Genomic DNA, 21,470 nt, shown 5'->3' on the forward strand with positions numbered 1-21,470 from the left:
CCAGATGGTTAGGCCAAAAAGAGAATTGTTGTAAAAATCAAGCAGAAAAGGTCTCAGGGTGATGAAAGACAACAGTATAAGTCCCATCTATAGTGTGAGAAATAACCTCTACAGGAGGTTATTTCTGGGTTGGACTATGGAGGCCAGAAAGCGAAGACAGTGTCATTTTGAACGGTTAATGAGCGGGTAAATGCCTTGATCTTCAATGGATCTCCGGCCAAGGCCATAATCAGACATTTAATGAGATATTTAATGGATAGCTCTGCATACGTATTTGAGAAGAAGGTATGATCGCTCACAGAAACAGGCGAGGCCTTAAATGCCTTTCGCCGATTTATGACATACAATGTGTAGCGGCGTGTAAAACCGCTAACATTGCCTATTGATGGCGGCAAAGGAATCAGAAAGGTCATTTTGAATCTGTCATGTTATTAATGCCACACAGAAATACTTCGGAGGTTTTGAGCATTGCGGGTTCGGCCAGAAGCACTTTGCTGAATTGAGCCACATTCAAAGAGAGCATTCAGACGAATCCCTGAGTGACAGCTCTATTCAGACAGACAGACAGACCTGGAAGAAAACACTCCAGCCTATATTCAATACAAACCTTTTACTTCACAATTTTTTTTTACTTTCACAGACGGATAAAAAAAAAAAATACTGAATCTTCAGGCAGCACACAAATGAGGCCAGCCATCTTCCTGGCTGCTAACAGACTGATTCACAGGTTTTGACATTTCAGTCTAACGCTGCAAACTGTCTTGAGAGTTGACGTGGAATTAGGCCACATGATGTTGATGACCATTTCATATCAAAATACATACATGGGTACCAGAATGAGCAATTTTACATAGTGCAGTGCAGCTGTCAGTAGACATTACATTGCTTTATCCGCTACAGCATATAGTCTATCTGAAGTACAACCTGTTTCTAGTGGCTTGTTCACATTCAAGACTCTTCAAGTGGATCTCCAGGGCTTACAGCCAAGACGGGAACGTCCAGTCTGTGAAGCCTCTCTTCAGATGTGTTACTATTAGAAAATCTCTCAAGGGCCCATGGTGTCTCCACAGGAGGCCTGGAGGAGCCGTGATTGTCATCGATTCATTAGCAAATAAGCAGAGCTGCCGCGGTCCAAAATCCATCCATCTGAAACCCGTCCCTCCCCCAGCACTGGCACTTTTTCTTTCTTTCTTTATACATTTCCTCCATTTCTCAAACATAATAACCTTTATTTGTATAGCACCTTTCATACACAACATGCAGCTCAAAGTGCTTTACATCAATAGAAGGCAGATAAAAGACAGATAAAAAGATAAAATTCATATAAAAGAACAAGCAAAGTGCGTTGCATTAAAAGAATCAAATCAAGTAAAATAGAAAGATAAAAGAACACAACAAATACCCCCACTTTTAGATGCACATTGTGAGTGAACCCATATGTTTTTCTTTCAGTGAAATATAAAGAAGAGCTTGACAGCACCAGACAGGCTGGCTTTCACCTCCCTGCCCAACACTGCCCTATTCATTCCCAAAACCATTACCTCCGTCTGATAATCCAGTCCGATAAACAAACGGAGATAGACCCGGAGTGAAGCGCTCTCTCTCTTAGCTGCGATTACAGCATGTTGTTATCCCTTTCCCCTCACTGTGGCCTTTTGTCCCGGATGATCTGCTGATGATCCGCCTCTCCCTATAGGCGTGCTATCTCTGCGGCTCACCCGTAGACAGGGTGCAGACAGCCAGATAGCATCATCGCCCGGCCCGAGCGGCAAGAGGTCCGGGCCGCGGGCTGGTTTCAACTATCTCCTTTTGTCAGGTTGTTACTCTGAGGCCGGAGAGAACCAACACGTAATGTAAATACGGCCGTGCCTCTCCTGTTTTGGGGGCTGGGGAACATAAAACAAAGCAAACTACAAAAGCTGTAATCAAACAACCCGAGATCCGTCCATTAGACCGATCGCAAAGTCCAATATCTCTTTAGGCGTTTGGGCCGATGCGGGTCTGTCTGTGTTTGAAGAAGATGATTCTTCTCATCCCCAGTGTCCAGCACAGCAGGCGCTGTACTTTGCACAGCAGGTGTTACATAACATGGTGCCTGTCCAGTCTTATGTAACAGTCACAGAGAATCTCAGCCCTGCCTTTTTTTTTTATTAATAATAATCCAGTCAAGCTTTTGCCCTGATTTCCCCTTTAATAACCTTGGGAAAGCAAAAACCGTAGCAGTAAAGACGAAGAGGAGGAATCGTTCGAAGGCAGATTCATCACTTAGGCGTCGGTTTATGAATAGGTGGTCGGATGTACGTTGGGGGTTGTCAGTGTGGATAGAGACTGAAGTGCAAATAGCTCTGCCTATATTTCCCTCTCCTGTTTGTTTGGGTGTCTGCGCCGTTGTGGTTCTGTTGAATGTACCTGTGGATTCTAATAAAGAAGCGGAGGCCCTTGTGACTTTATTGGGGATTATGTGTTCCGGTCTCGTCTTCGCTCCCCCCCCCCCCCCCCCCCGCGCGTGGGATTTACCTCCCGCCGCCCGGGGGGAAGGAGCACACATGGACGCACTGCCAAACTGAACGACTTACCGTTAGCTCTCTTTTTCTTTCGTTTGGGGATTATCTAGCTTGTCAGTTAGCTTCTGTGACCCTTGCGACGTGACTTGCATGAGAATTGACGAAAGGCTAATTTTGTTTCAAATATAACAAATATAACCTAGTTGAGTTGTGACACTTTGTTGTTTCACAGTGTTTTATCAAGTCGGTGATAAGTTGATACATTATTACACATATATGTGACAAGCATGCATACACACAGACCAGACATTTAATTACAGTACTTCCAGTGGAAACACCTCATTATCTAAGCTCAAAAGCATACAATTAATGGCGCTGTTGCTTTGGCTCCTGCCCACTTGTCGGGGGAAAAAAAAACAAATCTGTCATCATCCTATTCATCTTAGCAAGCCATCATCCCTCTCTCTTGAGGATCACAGTCAAAGTTTGTTGTTGGCTGAGATGCACTCTCCACATCCCCGCATTATCCACAGCTGCACCCGCCGCCACAGAGGGAAATTAGCGCTGTGGTGCGCTCTAAATTGTGTTTAATTATAGCTCTGTGAGAAGTGGGGAGAGTCTCTCCAGTCCAGCCCATTATTGAACATCCAGGTAACCATGACAACAGCTCAATCAAAGACCCATGCTACTGAATTGTGAATGTCTGCACTGAAGTCATTCGGGGCTGAGGGTACAAACCTGTGCAGTTTCCCCTGTCAAAAAGGCAAATACACACACACATGCTTACCAACATTGATTACCATTTTGATCTAAACACTTATGTTCAAATGCTTGAAATGTGTTTCTTAGACAAATATAAATAATAGAGTTGATGCCTATGTGTGAATTTCTTTCCAAAGCCTTTGCCTTTCCATCAAGGCCGATAGTTTTGATTTGTTTAACACTTTTTTGGTCACTGCATAATTCCATTTGTGTCATTTCATAGTTTCGACGTCTTTACTCTTATTCTAAAATGTGAAAAATAGTAAAAAATAAAGAAAAATGTGCGTCCACTACCAGACTGATAGTGTATACCATAATATAAAATAATCAATTCATGTCATACAATATTGTGATTAGGATGTTATTATTATTTGCCTCAGGAGGAGCATTTGGAGTGAGAGAATGGCAGAAAGTGATATGGACACACTGCAGCGTGGATTACAGCCGCAGCCCCAGTGGAACAGTAATCAAATGACATAAATTAGAGTAACCTCTCCTCGTGGGAGTGAGAGCATGGCCACCCAGGAGGCGGTTATTGATTAGTTAAGCTGAGGGAGAGCACATCAGATGTGCAGAGCGGACACCTTGTCTGGGTGAAGGAGGGAAGAGCGGTCCACTAATGAGCAGGCCACCACGTTTATATTAGTTGTGAAAAGATAATGAACGAACATCTTATGTAATTTTGAACGCCTTTTACTGCCTTTCCACCTCCTAATTAAGGAGATAAGGAGGTTTAAAAAATGAATATGCATCATTGACTTAAGGAGGTTGTACCTGATATAACTGAATAGCCATTGCAATGTTCAGTCAAACAACGTCCAACTTTTCTGATTCCATCCCCACTGCACTGCTAACCAGAGGGATATGACTCCAGACTGCTTTCCATGACCACAACTGGTCCTGCTGTTTCAAATGGAACATAAAAAGGTGTGGGAATTGAAAATCAATCTGAAGTGAAAACCAAGAGAACAGGAACAAATGCAAAGCGGGGCCATTTCCTGATTTATGCTTTTATAATGCCCTTAATCTGAAAAAAAAAAAACAGCCCAAGAAAGCTTGCTTCCCATCAAAACAACAAAGATGTGACTTAAGTGCTAAAGAATACATAAGACAGGAAACCGTTTTGAAAGGTTTTGAAGTATGGGTCTCTCTGCAGTAATTGCCACACAAATGACTCCACTGAATGTGAAAATGACTATTGGGTTCAGAAGTCCTAGCCATATTCCAACCTATAAAATATGATCAACTGTTTGAAAATCACATTTTCTTTTGTAAAGTAGCCTACAAAAGATGCCTGATGTGTTGGCAGAGAACAATGTGAGATGTGAAATGCCGCAAGCTGCAAAGAACAGAAGTGGCTCTCGGTGTTACATTATAAAAGGCTCAATCCAGAAGACTTGGACTTTAATGTCCATAGAATCTGTGTCCAGTAATGACTATAATTTTAGCCATTCATCCAGATGGACCTGGTGGCCCAAGTTCCACTGTTAATGTGAATTAATTGTTGTGACTGTGGTGAGCGGCCTCTGGTTGAGATAATGACTTCACCTGGGGGGTCCTGAGTGGCAGTGAGGCAGAGGTAATTGTTCTGAACATCCCAGTGAGGCGCTCTCAGTGTGACCAGTCGGCTCATACCCATGTGTGTGCACGTGTGTGAGCGCGTGCACGCCGGGGTGACAGAAAGACCGCAGCCGCATGAATTAATACCGCGATTTAACGTGGATCGGACATGGATTCAACTAGGGCTGCAACTAACGATTATTTTCATTATCGATTAATCTCCCGATGACATTTTCGATTAATCGATTCATAATTTAGTCTCTAAAATGTCAAAAATAACATCTTAAAATGACTTTCTTAGTCTGAGCAGCAGCCAAGAAAACCACAAAGTATTCATTTTATAACGATGAAATAGAGAGAAAAAAGCAAATGTTAGCATTAGCATTCATTCAACACTAGATTCAACCACTAGAAAGTTTAACTGTGATTTATTTGAAGTATTCTGGTGATCATGGTAATATAGATTATAGAGAGCGCAGAAAACCCATCGCAGACATAGAATATCAATTCAAAGCCCTGTGGTTCCTTTAGTGATCCTTATTAAGATAATTCATCGATCGCAGCGCTTTCTGCCATTTCATAGATGCGCGGCTGCATGGAAGCGATGTCGGGTGGGTAATAAAGAGAAAACAAGAAGAGAAAAAGAAGCGTGAATATTCCCCCTGCATTTGAGGCAAATTTGTTCCAGTTTCATCTAAATGTAATTGTGTGTATGCCAAATAGGTGCCGGTAAGTGGAAGAACAAATACAAGCATCTCCAGAGCCATTCTGTGAATAATGAGTCTATAGGTGTTAAGTGAGAACTAGAGAGCATGAAGTGACTCTGTGCTGGGTTTGTCCATGTGGAACCTTATTTTCACACTGATAATGGTGTGTAAGAGGGAAACAAGCGCCATATCTATAAATGCACTGAACAAAAATGGCATCAGCTTCCCGACACTCTACAGGTGTTTTCTGGTGGAGCTGATAGGACTGAGTGCAGAGGGAGCATGGCTGTGTCTGACTGCTGTGGGAGTGGGAGCAGACCTGGCAGTTAACCTTTAAATGGCCTAATTAAACCACACGGCCATTAGGTAATCCATGATTAAATCAGATCTGCTCCATGAGGGAAATGAAAAGATCTTTTTTTTTCAACAGGTTCACCATGCTGTGCTTTACCTGACATGTCGGTGCAGCCGATAAAGGATGAAGACTAGAATGTAGAGTATCTGTGTGAGGAAAACGACAAAATACAATTCAAGCGTACATGTATGAGCCAAATCATTCACCTTAAAACCAAAGAAATGAAAGAAATGCATGAAAAAATGATACTGTACAAAAGAATGCACCTGGGATAATATGATCAGTTACTATTTGGTGTAGATTTTTTCTTTTTTGTAACTATTTTTTCTTTAACAAATGACTTTTAAGTAGATTTTATTCTCTTTCTCAACATAATACAGTGAACTGGTGTTCTGATTTACATGACACCACCTGTGAATGGCCGCTCCACAGGTGTGAAAAAACAGTCTGACCAACTTCGCCCACATGCAGGATGTGATGAAGGCCTGCACTTTAGCCTGTGAATACACATATGGGCACTTCGAATCTGCCCATGAGTATCATGACTATTTATGCAAATACAACTTTTGACTTCACTTTTTCTAAAAACAAAAACATTCAAAATAGGATATTGTCTGCCTTTGCTAAAGGCAGGTAATTATTTTTGGAGAGTGCTGGCTGTATTTTCAGACTTAGACTACTGCCTGAGCCTTAGCTCCTCAATCCTTCTATTTTTGTGTTACAAGTAGAGCGCCCCCAGCGTCTTCTTGTTTTTAAAAACATATTCAACACAGAGGCACAATTGTCTGTGGTGTGTAAACATCAGAAAATAATCCTTGTCAGGTTGCTAAGGCTTCTAAATCTGACAAATGGTACTCACTAGCAATCCCAGCTTCAATGGCTTCGAGTGGTCTGAAAATAATTACCACAAAATGAAAGGTTGCGGCGAAAAATGAAGACAGGAACAATTTGGGCTTCTTTGACATGAGTTCCTCGGTGTTCCTCCATCTAGGGCCCTTTTAGCAGTGTTTTTTCTGGGGGGAGCTAGGGTGTAATTAAACTGTTTAGCAAACAAATTGTTCCGGCCCCGCGCACCGTGCCTTCGAGCCTGCAGCCGGGAAGCGCATCAAGAAAATTTGAAAAAATGAGTGCATTCATTATACTCCTCTACCTCCACTGGCAGATCGGAGACAACTTGCCCAAACAGTCATTAGCACCAAGTCTACAAACTTACACGCCTCTTGAGAGATGAACACCATGTAACCAAAGTGTTTTTTCTCCCCAACATCAGTCTGCTTGGTAGTCACAGCGGATTGGTTCTTCCCAACTCTCCTCCCCATGTGCTGCTGATGCATTCAGATTTCTGATGTTCTCATTGTCCCCAAAATAATCAATTACGGCTGTAATTTCAGCGTTATGCTGGCTGTGTTTTGTTTTAGGCAGCGGTGCAGCAGCGTGCTGGAAGCCGCCCCGTTCCTGCTCATGAATGATAATGACTGAATCATCCTTCACTCGCAGGCTCGCTTAATGTCAGCCAATGTAGCGGCCCATGTTCATAAAGCATATCTGTCGCCTACTGTGTGCACGAGGCTCGTCTGCTGCCTGGTTTGACATAAATTTCATGAGACAATACCACAATGCGCTGTGTGGCATGATGGCATCATACAAGTGGGGGAGATAAACAGCTTTATATCTAATTTTGATACAACTTAGTTTGTTAATACTAAAAAAACTACTTGATACTAAGATTTTAATTCGATTTGGCTGGACATCCAGAGTATTTCTCATGAAAAGAGCTCACAGTTACTCCACTAAAAGCAACTCGAAGAAACGCTACAGCACCACTGTTTTACCCTCTTGATTCTTGGAAATAAAAGAAGCGTGTGCATGAGAACATGGTGTACCCTCCATCAGAGATAGGAACACTTTCACACCGGCCACCCCACTGACATTTAACATGACATTTGACATTCTCGTAATCCATCCTTCCCTCCCACAGCCCGACAGAAAGAAACGCAGCCAAAAGTTTAGAAATAGAAACTCCTTTTATCAACAATTTTCCTCACAAAACCAACACGTCCCCGCGGAGGCCCGGTGATTCGATCAGTGAAGAGGCAGCTATGTGAGATCTCTCCTGCTTCTTCTCTGCAGCCACTTTGAAAACATATTTACTTCTCAAGCTTTGATCCAATTTGGAACACCTTCCGTCTTTTAATGCAATGTCATCTTGTCTTCCTACACCCCCTGCCCTTTTTTAACCACATCTCCTACCCATTTATTCTTTACAAAAAAAAGCGCCAGGGGAGCGTTCAGGACCGATGTTGTCTCTGTGTACATCTGCGCAAGATAATGTTGTTTCTCCTCGGTCTAATAATTGATCACATACTGATATTTTATCAGTCATCAGTCGAGGCTCCACTTGCCCACAGAAATTCATTGGATAAAAGCGGGTTTCAAGGTTTTGGTTGCAAATTATATCAGATGCAGGGACTTTGCCATAGCTTAGGGCAGTGATTCTCAACCTTTTTCATATCAAAGACCCCTAATTTACTACATTACTACTACAAATTAGGGCCACGGACCAGCATATGATGAGATTTTGCCTCTTGAACCCAAATCTGAAAATATTTTTATTGTTAGATACAATTTTGTCCAGAATTCCATGACTATCTGTAATGTAGGCAGAGAGATAACAGTGACACTATGATCAAAACAGTCATTCTGCTACATTCTCTATTAAATGAAATAACGGTGACGTTTAACAATTGAACAATTTCCTGGAACCCCCTCAAGGACCCCCAGTGGTCCCCGGACCCCACATTGACAACCACTGGTTTAGGGTTTAGTGAAGTGACAGTCCTGTAGTTCATGTAGAGTAGAAGTAAGACACAATGTAAGAAAAGTTCAACTGACGCCACCCCTCGCCATACAAAACACACACAAGATTAGATAATGGACAGAAGTAGTCAGATGTCACAAGGGAGAGAAAAAGCATGAACATTAGAACATTAGACATTTGTAAACATTCTGACAGAGTAACACAGCTCCCAGCCATGCCTGAGGGTCTTAGAATGAGAATAAGCCTTCAACAGATTCCTCAGAAGTCATACAATTACTTTATCAAAATGCCTTGAGCTAGTGGACACTGCAGTGCATAGTCATTACTGTGCTGTAATCACTTTTGATAGGATAACTGCAAGTGACTCATCAACAGTGCAGTTAGTGGGTTGAATTGTTTGCTTCAGTCTTTTTGGTTGGTTTAAATGTATTGTTGTGTTTACATATTAGGATGAACTTCACATAATCATGCACTAAACTGTCATTATCCAACACTCCTGCTATATTCAACAAAAGCTGACAATAAAATGCATTTTAAAATGTAATTGATTTTCCAATAATATTCCAATGTCACAGCAGGCAGATGCCATTATTTCTCTCCACAAAGCGTACGCTGCAGACTGAGGGAACCACGTTTTCTCACGTTTACAATATACTATAATAATATAATATAACTCCGATGGAGGAGGCAATCTCCCAGAGAGGTTACTGGCAATATATGTGCTGTTGTCTAGGAGACAACCTCTCATCCCCCTGGATGGAACGTGTCAGGAGGTTTGAGGTTGGGAATAAACCGCCATGAGAAACAAAACACTCTGGGGCAAGAGACGCATCATTTGTGTAACATAACAGACTGCTCACAATTCACAACCGTCAAGAGGAATGTTAAAATCCTTGGCAAGAGGCAGATGCAATCCTTGGCCTGGATTCTGGTATGGATATTAAAGTTATCCATGCCTGGAAAATGCCACAGGAGGCTTCCAAGCAGATGAGCAAGGTTTAATTATACTTATGAATCCTCCCAGAATGAGCATTGTCCAATTAAATGATTACATTATAGTCCACACTGTTCACATGGCCACATTGTTTAATATCAGTTGCATCATGTTGATTTGATCCTGTTGGGATATTTTCAATTCAAGGACGAGCAAAGGTTATGGAGGTCTGCCGAACAGTTTTCTGGCTTCCACACAGTGTTGTGTGTAACCGGTAGAGTTACTAGTGTGGGTGGTGTTGGCAGACACACCCACTCCCTCAGACTTCCACACACCCTCTTCCTCAGAGCTTCACACCAGAGTGCTGCCAATCATCCAATTAGCAGGGGTGTGTGGTATAGATATATACCTCCCCAGGTAGAAGCATTACCAGAATGCTCTCCTCTTTTGCCCTGGGTGTTGTGCTCTGATGTCCTTCATTGAGAGGTCTGTTTTACTGTGTAGCCCTTGTTTCCTGCAACTGTTTCATTGCTAATTTTAATGATTGTTACATTGATGTTTCAGAGGTTCCAGTACTGTTGTATTTGGCCTTCCACCATAGAGCTGCCACAATAGGTTGCTGGGAGATCCATGGGTGATAGGAGACACAACAAATGTGTTTGTTTCCACTGAGGTAACCTCCACATTAGTTCATCCCACTTAGTGTACAGTGTGTGTGGATGTGCTCTCAACAGAGCAATTAACAAACTTTTTGTATTTTGTAGGACGTCTGCCACTGCTGCTTTGCCTTGTTTTTTTTCATGCCTATTCATGCCTGTAAAGTGTGGTGATCACAACGTTTCGGAGTGATCCCGCGGCTCTGATTTCCTATCTGTTAACAGTTGTGTTTGCTTTTTCCAGTGAGTTGTGGCCGTACTCGCTCTGGGGTGGTGTTCAGTATAGCGGCTCCCTCCTTATTGCATGCTTTCCTGTAGTGTTAATTGAGCACTTCTTTTCTTTTCCAGTGTGAGTGGTGTTAGCCAGAGTGTCACTTAATGCCCGTGCAACCCCCCCTCCACTGCAGTCGGCCTGCAGCCCTCCATTTGCCCAATTGGATTGTAAACAGTGTTTTAACTGTGGAAGTTGTTTTAAGAGAACTAGTATTAAATTGTGTGCTGCTACTTTTAATTGTGGTTGATGGATGAAAATAAATTCTATGCTTTACTGTAAAACACATGTCTCTGTCTCAATTCTGCAGAATTAACCTGTATGTGGAAACCCTCTTGTTGGTTACAAGATCAACTAGCTAGTTCTTTGGGTGAAAGTCCCAAGGTGTGTAGTCTATCTGGTCTATAGTTAAGATCTAGTTGAGCCGGTCACATTGTGCATTACTCAAAAAGTAATGCAATGTTCATTACTCGTCACTCACAGTGATCTCATTACCTTTCTCATTACTTCCTGGGAGTAATTCGTTACACTACTCTGCATCCCCTTCCCTTCAAAGGGAGCTCAGTTCCTTCCCGTGTGAATGATCAGGAAACCAAACGGATGATGTCCAGCCTCCAGTGTATTCATTTAGCTCGATAAAATCGAAGTGACTACTCAGTGGGGACAATAGGATAAATCAGCCTCACTTTACGGGGGGGGGGGGACAAACGTAACGACGAGTAACTGTAGGCTGATATTGTTTACCTCTGTTCGTTAGCCTACTGGGAAAAGTAATCCCATTACCACCCAATAGGACTCATTCTATCAAACTGAAGCGCGTTGCTATTGGACGGAGGCAGGGCTGGACTGAAGCATCCCGCCGCCTGTTATTCAAACGCAGGGAGCGCGTGCGGCCAGTCTCTCCTCGTCGCGCGCTGGATATGGATCACCAGGACTCAGCGCGCCTCCCCACCGTCTGCCGTGGACAGGCTGCACTCCGCGGCGCATAAAGGTGCCCAAATGAACCGCCGCCCTCCCGGTTCCTCCAGCGTGCAATGGCTTAACCGGAGAGACATGAGTGTCCGGACGGAGGACAGCATCAGCTTGTGCCAACGGGCTCTCCAAATCGTTACGGAACTTTGTCTCGCAGGGCACGTAGACCGGGAGAAATGTTCGGATATATTCCCCCTGGAGAGCAGCATACCAGGTAAAGGACACGCAGGTAAATGGGATAAAGTCAACATTTTCTTCTTCTCCCTAACCCTCATTTTTAGTGAGTTTCCTCTTTCTTTGACGTCAGGGGAACTAGTTTTATGTATGCGATAAGTTTGGTAAAATCCCAACTTTTTTTCCTTCCTCGTTTTTCTGTGATTTTAACGTTTAGCTGTTGTGAAACCGTTATCTGCGTGTCAGGTTGTTGATAAAACGTCTGAACAGGCGCTACATGCTGCTCTAATACAGACGGATGAAATGGCAACAGGTGGAACATGAACACAATAAAGTGGCCGTCTGACTGAAGAAATCATTCGCCTTACTTTATCTCCTATTTTCAGCTTTTTACTATTAAATCTCGGTCTTTGCGTCGATGTCTGTTTGGCGAATTCTTTTTTTTAACTGTTTTTGAAATAATGCTAATGAGCAATGTTAAGCTTCCTTTCACCTGGTGTATAGTCCATGCAAACTGTGAATTTAAATACCAATAAGAACAGGCGATGTCATGATGAACCTGAAATAGGAGATGGGGGCACAAAACGATTTTTTCCTCCTTGATTCTGCCAGTGTGCATGTGATTCTCTTGATGCTGTGGCTCCTGGATTGAGGCTGTATGTAACTTCAGATTGCCCTGCCTCAACAAACAGGTGCATCTACAGAATGCTGCCTCCTCTTTCTTACAGCTTGCTTTCTCTCCTCTTTTTCTCTCCCTTGCATGTTTGTCTGTCATACTTTGTCCCTTGCTTGCTCGGCCTCTTCTGTTTCTGTGTCTCCTTCCTTGTCCTCCTCTATGGTCTTCTCTCTGGTTACTTGTAGATATCTCTATTAGTCTCCTTGCTGTGGTCGTGGGTTTCTGTGGCCTCGCCCTGTTGGTAGTCTCTCTCTTTGTCTTTTGGAAGCTGTGCTGGCCCATTTGGAGGAGCAAGGCTCTCTCGGCCCACATTGAAAATGGCCTCCACGTCGGTCTCCCCGAGGCGCCTCTGCCCAACGCCCTGCCCGTCACGGAGTCTAAAGTGGCGGAGGTGGAGAAGAAACCCCCGCCGGAAGTGAAGGTGAACGGGCGGAGCTCTGTGAAGCTCCTGGAGGCCGCGATGAAGATCAGCCAGACGTCTCCGGACATCCCTGCTGAGGTGCAGACGGCCCTGAGGGAGAAGCTCAGCCAGCAGGCCAAGATCCAGAGGCAGACCACCGAGCCCACCTCCTCCTCCAGGTACCTGAGCCACACATGCCCTCTCAGTCTGTCCCTGTATTCAGGACGTAATGTATGATGACAAACAGCAATTCAAACATTCACATTCTGCTTACAATTACAAAACAGTGGTTGCTTATGAGCCCTTTGTATGAGGAAGTACAATTCTGACTTTGATTTGTTTTTCTCTACCACTACTAGGCTGTGTACATACAAAAATGTTGCTTACATAATGCAAGAACTGTCATGACAGTTCGTGACAATATGTGGCCAGTGTCCTCGAGGTAATTTGGCACGTGTCATGTAGAGTATCAGGGATTGGCCAGTGACCTTGAAACGGCACGGCACGTGTCGCGCCGTGTGTCAGGGAGTGCCTTTCCCCCGACTGACCTGAAGAAACACCTCCTGTAGGCTCATCGGCCGGGGCGACGGCATATCTCCTCGCTCCGGTGTCAAACCTATAATCACTCAAGGCCAAGCTTTGCGCTGGGGCGTGCACGTGAGACAAGCTGCCATGGTAACGCCGGGAAGCAACCCCAGTAATTAAACAATCAGCTCCAGCTTCTCTTTGTTTTCCAGGACTGTGTTTAAACGAGAGCATCCATAATTAGCATTGCTGTGGGGTGGGAGCTGTCATGCTGGAAGGCTCGTTGTAGTGAGACACACTAGGCAGCTGCGCTCTGTTTCTCAGAGGCAGCCGTTATTGACACTTACGTTAGTTTGTCATTAAGGACATTAATGCAATTATATTGAGCCCGAGTTCTTCATTAATTTCACACCCACCAGGGCCACAGAAAGGCCACGTTACAGACTGACCCACCTACCGTCTCCATCCTTCCACCCAATCTTTGGTCACTGATTTTTCCTTTTACATAACAATTAACAAGACACTTAATTTACCATTTGGGAGCAAGAATAAGCCCTAGTAAACTTTTCAGTTTATTCAGTTTACTTTAATCTACTAAGAATGTCACACACAGGGTATTTGATAAACTATTAGGCTGATCATCCACTCACTTTATGATTTTTTTTTTTTTTTTTTATGTGAGTGAGTTGGAATCAGTTTTATGGAAAACTGCACAAAAACAAATGTGTTTGGAAAGCAGCAAAAGGGTTTTAGTAGTGGGTTTAGAAAAAACCCCAGGTGGGTTGACTGTGTATTGTGGTTTATAGAGGATTAGAACAGTCAGATAAGAACAACACAGCAGCAAATGAGCTAACCTTTAATACCTCTTTAGTGGCTGAGGGGTTGTGGAAAGCATAGTAACAAGTACTATTTAACTTAATATTACAGGTGTTTAGTTAAGAGTGGGAGATAAAAAAGAAAGCTGTTGTGAGGCATTGGAGACAGAAATATCCACTCAGACTGCTATGGTTTCATTGTAATTCCATACCCCTTTTTCATACTTTGCTATCTTGAATATCAGGAAAATATTAGTTTGAGTGTCTAATATATTCAATTAAAATTCAATAAGTTTTGGTTGTAGTTGAGGCAATGTTTACTAAACCGATGCCAGTGGGGTTTTGTGCTTGCCCTTAGAGTGTTCAACCTGCTATGTTGTTTATAATACTTGAGTGTAGTGTTTAATTTTGCATGTGTTGCTTCCTGTGCCCATTTGTGCCACGGCTGTCAGATTACTGTGATTGCCTTACTGTCAGAAAGGAGGGCCAGTTGCTAGGTGACAACATTGTTGAGTAAAGTACAGCCGTGGTTTTCTCAAAAGATGGATCTTCATCAGTTCATATAACCTGGCTCAGAGACTTAGATAATTGTAGATTTCAAAGAAATTACAACATTCAGGTACATTTTGTAAGCGCTTCAATCTTAGTGCTTAAGAGGTGTTCTCACTTTCAAACCCATGGTAGGTGACTTTCAAATAAAGAAAATCCCACTCTAAAAGCCCATGCTTTATATTATGACCACTTTTAACACTTGGTCCTCCTGTTAGTGGGTAGAAACGGGTTCAGCAAGTGCATTTTGTTTCATTCCACCGTAAGCGAGGTTGCATCAGAAATTGCATTCACACAATAACTGCTAAGAGTCCAAAAATATTAATGAGATATTCCATTGAGCTTCATACTATTAGGCATTGTGCTTTTTAGATGTAGTTCTCTCCTGACAAACCATTAGTGCAAACCAGAATGAGGGCACTGATTCAAATCACTGACACTTAAGACATTTACCAGATCCCCTCTACCCTTATCAACAGGCACAACTCATTCCGGCGCCACCTGCCTCGTCAGATGAATGTCACCAGTGTTGACTTCAGCATGGACACACTGCCTATCCGCCAGTCTTCTACTGTAAGCATTGGAAGAATAAAACCTGAACTCTACAAACAGAAGTCTGTGGACTCAGAGGATGAGGCTAAAGAGCTGGTGGAGACTTGCGGAAAGCTCAGTTTCTCGCTACGCTACGATTACGAGGAGCAGGCTTTGGTGGTGCGGATCCTCAAGGCCCTGGACCTGCCCGCCAAGGACTTCACAGGCACCTCCGACCCCTACGTGAAGATTTACCTGCTGCCGGAGAGGAAGAAGAAGTTTCAGACGCGTGTCCACCGCAAGAATTTAAACCCCATGTTTGACGAGACCTTCTGTTTCCCTGTGGTGTACGATGAGATTTGCAACCGCAAGCTGCACTTCAGCGTCTACGACTTTGACCGCTTCACCAGCCACGATATGATTGGCGAGGTGGTCGTGGACAACCTCTTCGAACTCTCTGACCTTTCCAGGGAGGCGGTGGTGTGGAAGGACATTCATGCAGCGACCATGGTGAGTAGGCTTTCACTCTGACATACTGCCAAATCCTCATGTAGATGGATACTCTTGCCGTGTGAGAATGTTACAGCTGAGTTATGCACTGTCATTGAGGAAGAGGAGGTAGTGAATGGCATCTTGTTTTTCTTAGAAAGATCCTTTTATGAAATATTCCACTGAATCACTTCTTGAATTCATCAGCACCCTTCAACAAGAGCAGTAGGTGGAACACATTGCATAATTCAAATGCTCTGGGAAATGCATTTCATCAGCCAAGCACCCACACACATTTCTCAAAACTGGATATACTACATACTTAAATATAGCAACAGAGTTAAATTATCCAATTCTCAAATTCATGAATTGTTTCATTTATCAGCAGCAATGATGTCTCCAACACCAAAGCAAATATGTAAAACAATCAGGGTGTACAGAGTTAGAGTCAGCTCCTGACACGTCACCTCTTTTCTTTCTTTTCCACCAAAGGACATGGTAAACTACCCCAGAATTCATTTAACACCTACATTAATACCTCTTATCACAGTTTACTCAACAGCCTCTACATTGTTTATGAATGTTTCTTGTGTGATAAACACTGTGCCATCCTGGTTCAGATGGCTTCTCCAGGCTCTATTGGTAGCAACAATAGCCTATATTCAGCACTGAATAGAGAGTAATCAGATAAATATTCTTTCTCCTCAATCTTTGATGGTGATTGTTTGTTTAATGTTAGACTCTTTCTAAAAGGCAATTAAAATACAACCATACCTCAGCCTGTGTATGTTTGGCTTGCTTGCGTAGTCTAATCTCTAGTGTGAAGATTATTTTTTCTTGTTATCATCAAAGTGCAGGCCAGTAGACCCTCAGCTTAATAAGCCTCTTGCTGTGCGGATAAACCTGAGGACAGCTTTAGTTAGTTTTTAACACGTTTAACACTATACTGGAGATTAAGGTGTTGGAAGTATTAGACTGCCATAGAGTTCTTAAAATGTTTGCGGTACTCATTGACATTCATTTCACAACTCAGAGTATCACCAAAGTGTCCTGAAAATAGCCGTCTGGTTGCAGTTTCTTTTTGTGTTTTTTTTTTTTTTTGCTTTTGTTTTATTAAATTAGAACCAGTATTATATAGCAACTAGCAAAATTACAATAGCAAATAGTAGCTGGCAGAATAGTGATTAGTGACTAGTGCATTTTAAGAAATAAATGACAAAACTGCCTGCCTTACCATGCTAGCAAAATGTACCAACCTGCTGTCAATATACTACCCCCTCATTTACTCATGTATACTTTGCTTTGGCATTTAGATGTATATTGACAGTATTTGGCCAGACCATTTAAAATGGACAGTATGTTCTCTGCTGCCTTTTTTTTCTCCAGGAGAGTGTGGACCTAGGAGAGATCATGTACTCGTTGTGCTACCTCCCCACAGCAGGGAGAATGACCCTAACAGTCATCAAATGCAGGAACCTCAAAGCCATGGACATCACAGGCTCTTCAGGTAACCCAGCAGCAAATGAGATGGCTCACATGAAAACCACTACTTATGCCATAATTCACAGACTTTGTTGAGACCAAGCAACATGTGGCCACTTAGAATGGCAATGGGGAGAGTGAGATAGTGCACAGACATTGAAAATATTGCCCTCTGTCAGAGTGTGGTGGTATATATCTTAAATATCCTCATATTTCAAGTATAGACTTAACTACATTTAAAAAAAAATACACCATTGGTATTTTTACAATCTTTGTTGATTCCATAAATACGCCATTGGTATTTTTACAATCTTTGTTGATTCCATCCTCATCAATAGTTTCACTATAATGTGAACAAATATACAAATAATCAAGTTCCTACATAAATGACAGTGACCATGTGTCTCACAGACCCCTATGTGAAGGTTTCCCTATTATGTGATGGACGGAGGTTAAAGAAGCGAAAAACAACCACCAAGAAAAGCACCCTTAACCCAGTGTACAACGAGGCCATCATCTTCGACATTCCCCCAGAGAACGTGGAGCAAGTCAGTCTTTCCATTGTGGTGATGGACTATGACCGGTGAGTTAAACAATCACTATGTGCTTTATAACACTGTGTTTTGTACAACAGCCACACTCAGTTAAGCAGCTTTAGAATGAGATTTGCAATTGTCGATGGAGTTGCATTGCATAGCTATCAGGTAACTAATGTGTACATATCAGTTATCAGGTTGAATATCATAACGTAAAGAAAGGAGAACTAAACTGTCTAAAAAAACTATGAAAACAAATTCCACTGGACTTAAAATGAAGAACTGAAGATGCTTCACCACTCATCTGAGAGGCTTCATCAGTACTACTTTGTGGTGGGGAATTCCCATTTATTCTCTGTGGGTGATTCATACAGTGAAGTCACATGAGAGTTGTTGAAGTCACATGAGAGTTGTTGAAGTCACATGACAGTCATGTGAGAGGTGTTATGAGTGGAGGCGTGAATTGGTGTGAAACTGCCGGGGTAAGATGTTGAAACCCAGCATTGCCCCTATGGTGACGCCCCTCCTCCAGGTTGTGAATAGGCTGGCGTCTTGGTGAATTGCCGAGGTAAAGATGTTATGACAGTTACGTTATGTGTTGCTCCAGTTTGACGTATATGGCCTCCTTAACACCCCTTTCAAACTGTCCGTCATCTTTGTCTAAAATGTGTACAACATGACCCTCGAAGCTGTGTTTCTTGCCCTGTAGGTGAGTGTCTTGATACGAGGTGTTTGCTCTTCTATGCTGCGTCATGCATTTTAGTCTGTGCACTGCTCACTGCACTTGACAGCATAGACAATGTTGCTCCGTTGGTGTTTTGGTATGCGGTCCTACGGATGAACCACGCGTGTTCTCAGTGTGTTGCCAGGTGTGAAAAACACTGGGATATTGTGTTTAGTAAAAATCCTCTGGAACGTCTCAGAAACTCTGGCTATGTACGGAATGACAATATAGCTCCGTCTCGCATTGTGATCTGTTTTGCTTGTTAGTCTGGTGTTCTTTTTGGATCTTGTTGCTGTTTTGATGACAGCCCAGTCAGGGTAACCACAGGTTTTCAAAGACTGATGTGATTTTGTTCCCTGTCTCTGGACTCCGTGCTTGTAGACACAGTGTCCGCCCGGTGGTGTAAGGTCCGGATTACTCCCAGCTTGTCTCCCAGCAGTGGATGGTGTGAATCAAAAAGGAGGTACTGGTCTGTGTGAGTGGGTTTTCTGTACACCTCAATGTCAAATTTACCCCCTTCTTTTAGGTAGACTGCACAATCCGCAGAGGGCAATTTGTTTCCTCCCTTGTGAAACTGATATTACTGTCCACCGAGCTGATATGTTCTGTGAAAGCCCTAACCTCCAGGTTCTGATCTTCACCCAAGTGTCATCTACATATCTGACATATCCAAGGCCTTCCTCTATGTACAAATTGGCTACAATGGGAGACACTGGTGAGTCCATTGTGCAGCCTGTTTCTGTCTGTAGAAAACATCCTTGTATTTGAAATATGTGGTATTCAAACACAGATTCAATAAGGAGCATTTGTGGTCTGGATTGAGTTCCGTTCTATTGCTCAGGGTGTGGTCCTGCCTCAGTTGGTCCCTTACAGTCTAAACTGCTAGCACTGTCAGCACACATGTGAGTAGTGACGTGACATTGTATGATACCATTGTCTCGTCTGCTTCTAGTTTAAGTCCTTGAACCTTGTTGACAAAGTCCCTAGAGTTCTGTATGTTGTGCACAGTGTTGCCAAGAGGGGCTAGGATGGTGGCCAAATGTTTGGCGATGTTGTACATCACCGAATTAATGCTGCTGACAATAGTTCTGAGTGGAGCTCCATCTTTGTGTATTTTGGGTAGCCCGTATAAACATGGAGTAGCTTCCCCAGGGTAAAGCTGATGGTATAAATTGCGATCTATAACCTTGTGCCTTTCCAGTGATTGCAGGTGTTCTATCACCTTCTTCTTGTATCTGCTGCTGGGGTCTCTCTGCAGTGTTTCGTATGTGTTTGCATCACTAGGCAGTGTAGCTACCTTAGCGTGACAGTGCTCTGTGTTCAACACCACTGTGTTGATTGATGGCAATTAACATTTTGTGGTTTGAAAATCAAACACATCAACTATCAGACATTTATTCTATCTAAGCCTGGTGAAGAGTACATTTATATTTTATTTGTATATATATTGGGTTTTTTTGTGTCTGTTCAAGATTACTGAAAGATTTACTGTGTGCATCCTGTGTGTGTGTTTTACTAACAGGGTTGGACACAACGAGGTGATTGGTGTGTGTCGCACTGGACCAGATGCTGAGGGTCTTGGACGAGATCACTGGAACGAAATGTTAGCTTACCCACGGAAGCCCATCACACACTGGCATGCTCTTGGAGAGGTAGAGACGTGTTTTTTTTATCACTCAGTGTAAAGGATCATACGGTGCATTTGCAGTGTTTGCTAGAAGTTCCACTGATCAAAGTTAGGGTGTTACAAGATTATCAAGCAGTAAAATGCAAGCATTAACAGTGTTCTCAATCATACAACCATACAACTAATATACAAAGCTACACATTCTGGTAGTCTAAGCAATTGTAAACTGTGGTCTCCCACCCTAACTACCTCTCTAGACCTCCAACAATATTTTAGTCTTATGCTGGCAGATTGGAGTTTTAATCATAGGCTACAAACATTTCTCAGAGGCAGAGCTGCTCCGGAGGCAGAATTATTCTCATTGGTTGAGGTAAATCTCATCGGGTGGAGCTAAAGAATCAGCTTTTCTTATGTAATGTTAGACTGAAGCCCAGTGAAAAAGGCAAGAGGTAAGAGAGGTAGCTAATTCTATGAAGCATAGTGCTTTTATACTAACTGAAAAAATGCAATCTAGCCATACTATACTATCAATGTATTCAGTCTAGCTATACTAGGTTAGCTAGTTATTTAATATTATATTGAATATTTATTTGCATAGTCTAAATAGTGTTGTGTTGTCTCCTGCGCTGTGTGTAAGGTCCTGCATGTCTTCTTTTTAAACCTAAGGGGTTATTTTAAATGAGGAAATAGAAAGTCATATTTTTAAACGTTACAAATATTTCTTCCTCTCATCCTCCTGCCACACCCTCTCCCCACCCTACCCATAGGAAAATACAGCTGATTCTGATTCCACTTATGTCTTGGGTTTTGTGTTATTTTTACTTGCAGTGGCCTGGAAGAGCAGCAAGTTTTGAGAGTCAAGGTTCCTGTCCTTCACCCAAACCTCCACTGACACCCTGAGGATCCCAGGTAGCGTGTTAACATCACCCCCATAATAAAACAGAGGTTTGTTTAGAATTGTTCAGTTGTACTACCAATTGGTCTCTCGTGAGAATGTTGTATGAAAATGGAAGTCACTCATGAAATCAAGGTTGTACTGAAACACTTTTTATTGTTTTCTTTTTTACTCAAGTTCTTCAAGTGCTCTACAGAGCTGGCTATGCATAGCACTTATTGTCTTTAAATCAAGTCATTTCAATCTGTCTTGTATAGTCACACAGTTAAGTATTTGTTTTTCATATATCTATTCTGAAATTACTTCTCAGTAAAATGCATCTTTGCCAAACTTCTACACAGACCATGTGAACAGTAGGACTCAATGCAAGGTGTCCCTTGTGATACACTTCAAAGCAACATTTTCTGGCACGAGACAGCTCTTTAGTCAGTTACCATTTTCATTTGAAATGGCACAATGTTAAAGGGCTAAGCTGCTCAATGCCAAGACAGCGTATGCTTCATAAAAA

General features: G+C 42.6%; 1 protein-coding gene across 5 annotated transcripts; it reads left to right on the top strand.

Annotated features, from left to right (window-relative positions):
• The first annotated feature begins 11,593 nt into the window (after positions 1-11,593).
• Positions 11,594-21,013, top strand: syt10 (synaptotagmin X). Of its 5 annotated transcripts, none has more exons than XM_071528116.1 (7): positions 11,594-11,819; positions 12,575-12,968; positions 15,158-15,719; positions 17,085-17,205; positions 17,592-17,763; positions 19,963-20,092; positions 20,896-21,013. In XM_071528116.1, exons 1-7 carry the CDS (start codon positions 11,621-11,623, stop codon positions 20,965-20,967), a joined length of 1,650 nt encoding a protein of 549 aa, XP_071384217.1. In that variant the 5' UTR covers positions 11,594-11,620; the 3' UTR covers positions 20,968-21,013. The 5 variants fall into 5 exon arrangements, with proteins under 5 accessions (XP_071384217.1, XP_071384184.1, XP_071384200.1 ...); XM_071528083.1 differs by having other exon boundaries at positions 11,606-11,777; positions 12,569-12,968; XM_071528099.1 differs by having other exon boundaries at positions 11,606-11,768.
• Positions 21,014-21,470: the final 457 nt, after the last annotated feature.

Source organism: Centroberyx affinis, unplaced genomic scaffold (genome assembly GCF_046629955.1).
Source record: "Centroberyx affinis isolate AG114_WGS23_722 - 3 ecotype Tasmania unplaced genomic scaffold, CSIRO-AGI_Caff_v1 ptg000120l_1, whole genome shotgun sequence".
Taxonomy (NCBI): Eukaryota; Metazoa; Chordata; class Actinopteri; order Beryciformes; family Berycidae; genus Centroberyx; species Centroberyx affinis.

Excerpts from the sequence above, each read along its gene's own strand:
- syt10 (XM_071528116.1), top strand. The coding sequence starts at position 11,621 with ATGAGTGTCCGGACGGAGGACAGCATCAGCTTGTGCCAACGGGCTCTC. Across the intron at positions 11,820-12,574 it reads CTCCCTAACCCTCATTTTTA|ATATCTCTATTAGTCTCCTT; the intron begins GTGAGTTTCCTC and ends GGTTACTTGTAG. Across the intron at positions 17,206-17,591 it reads GGACATCACAGGCTCTTCAG|ACCCCTATGTGAAGGTTTCC; the intron begins GTAACCCAGCAG and ends TGTGTCTCACAG.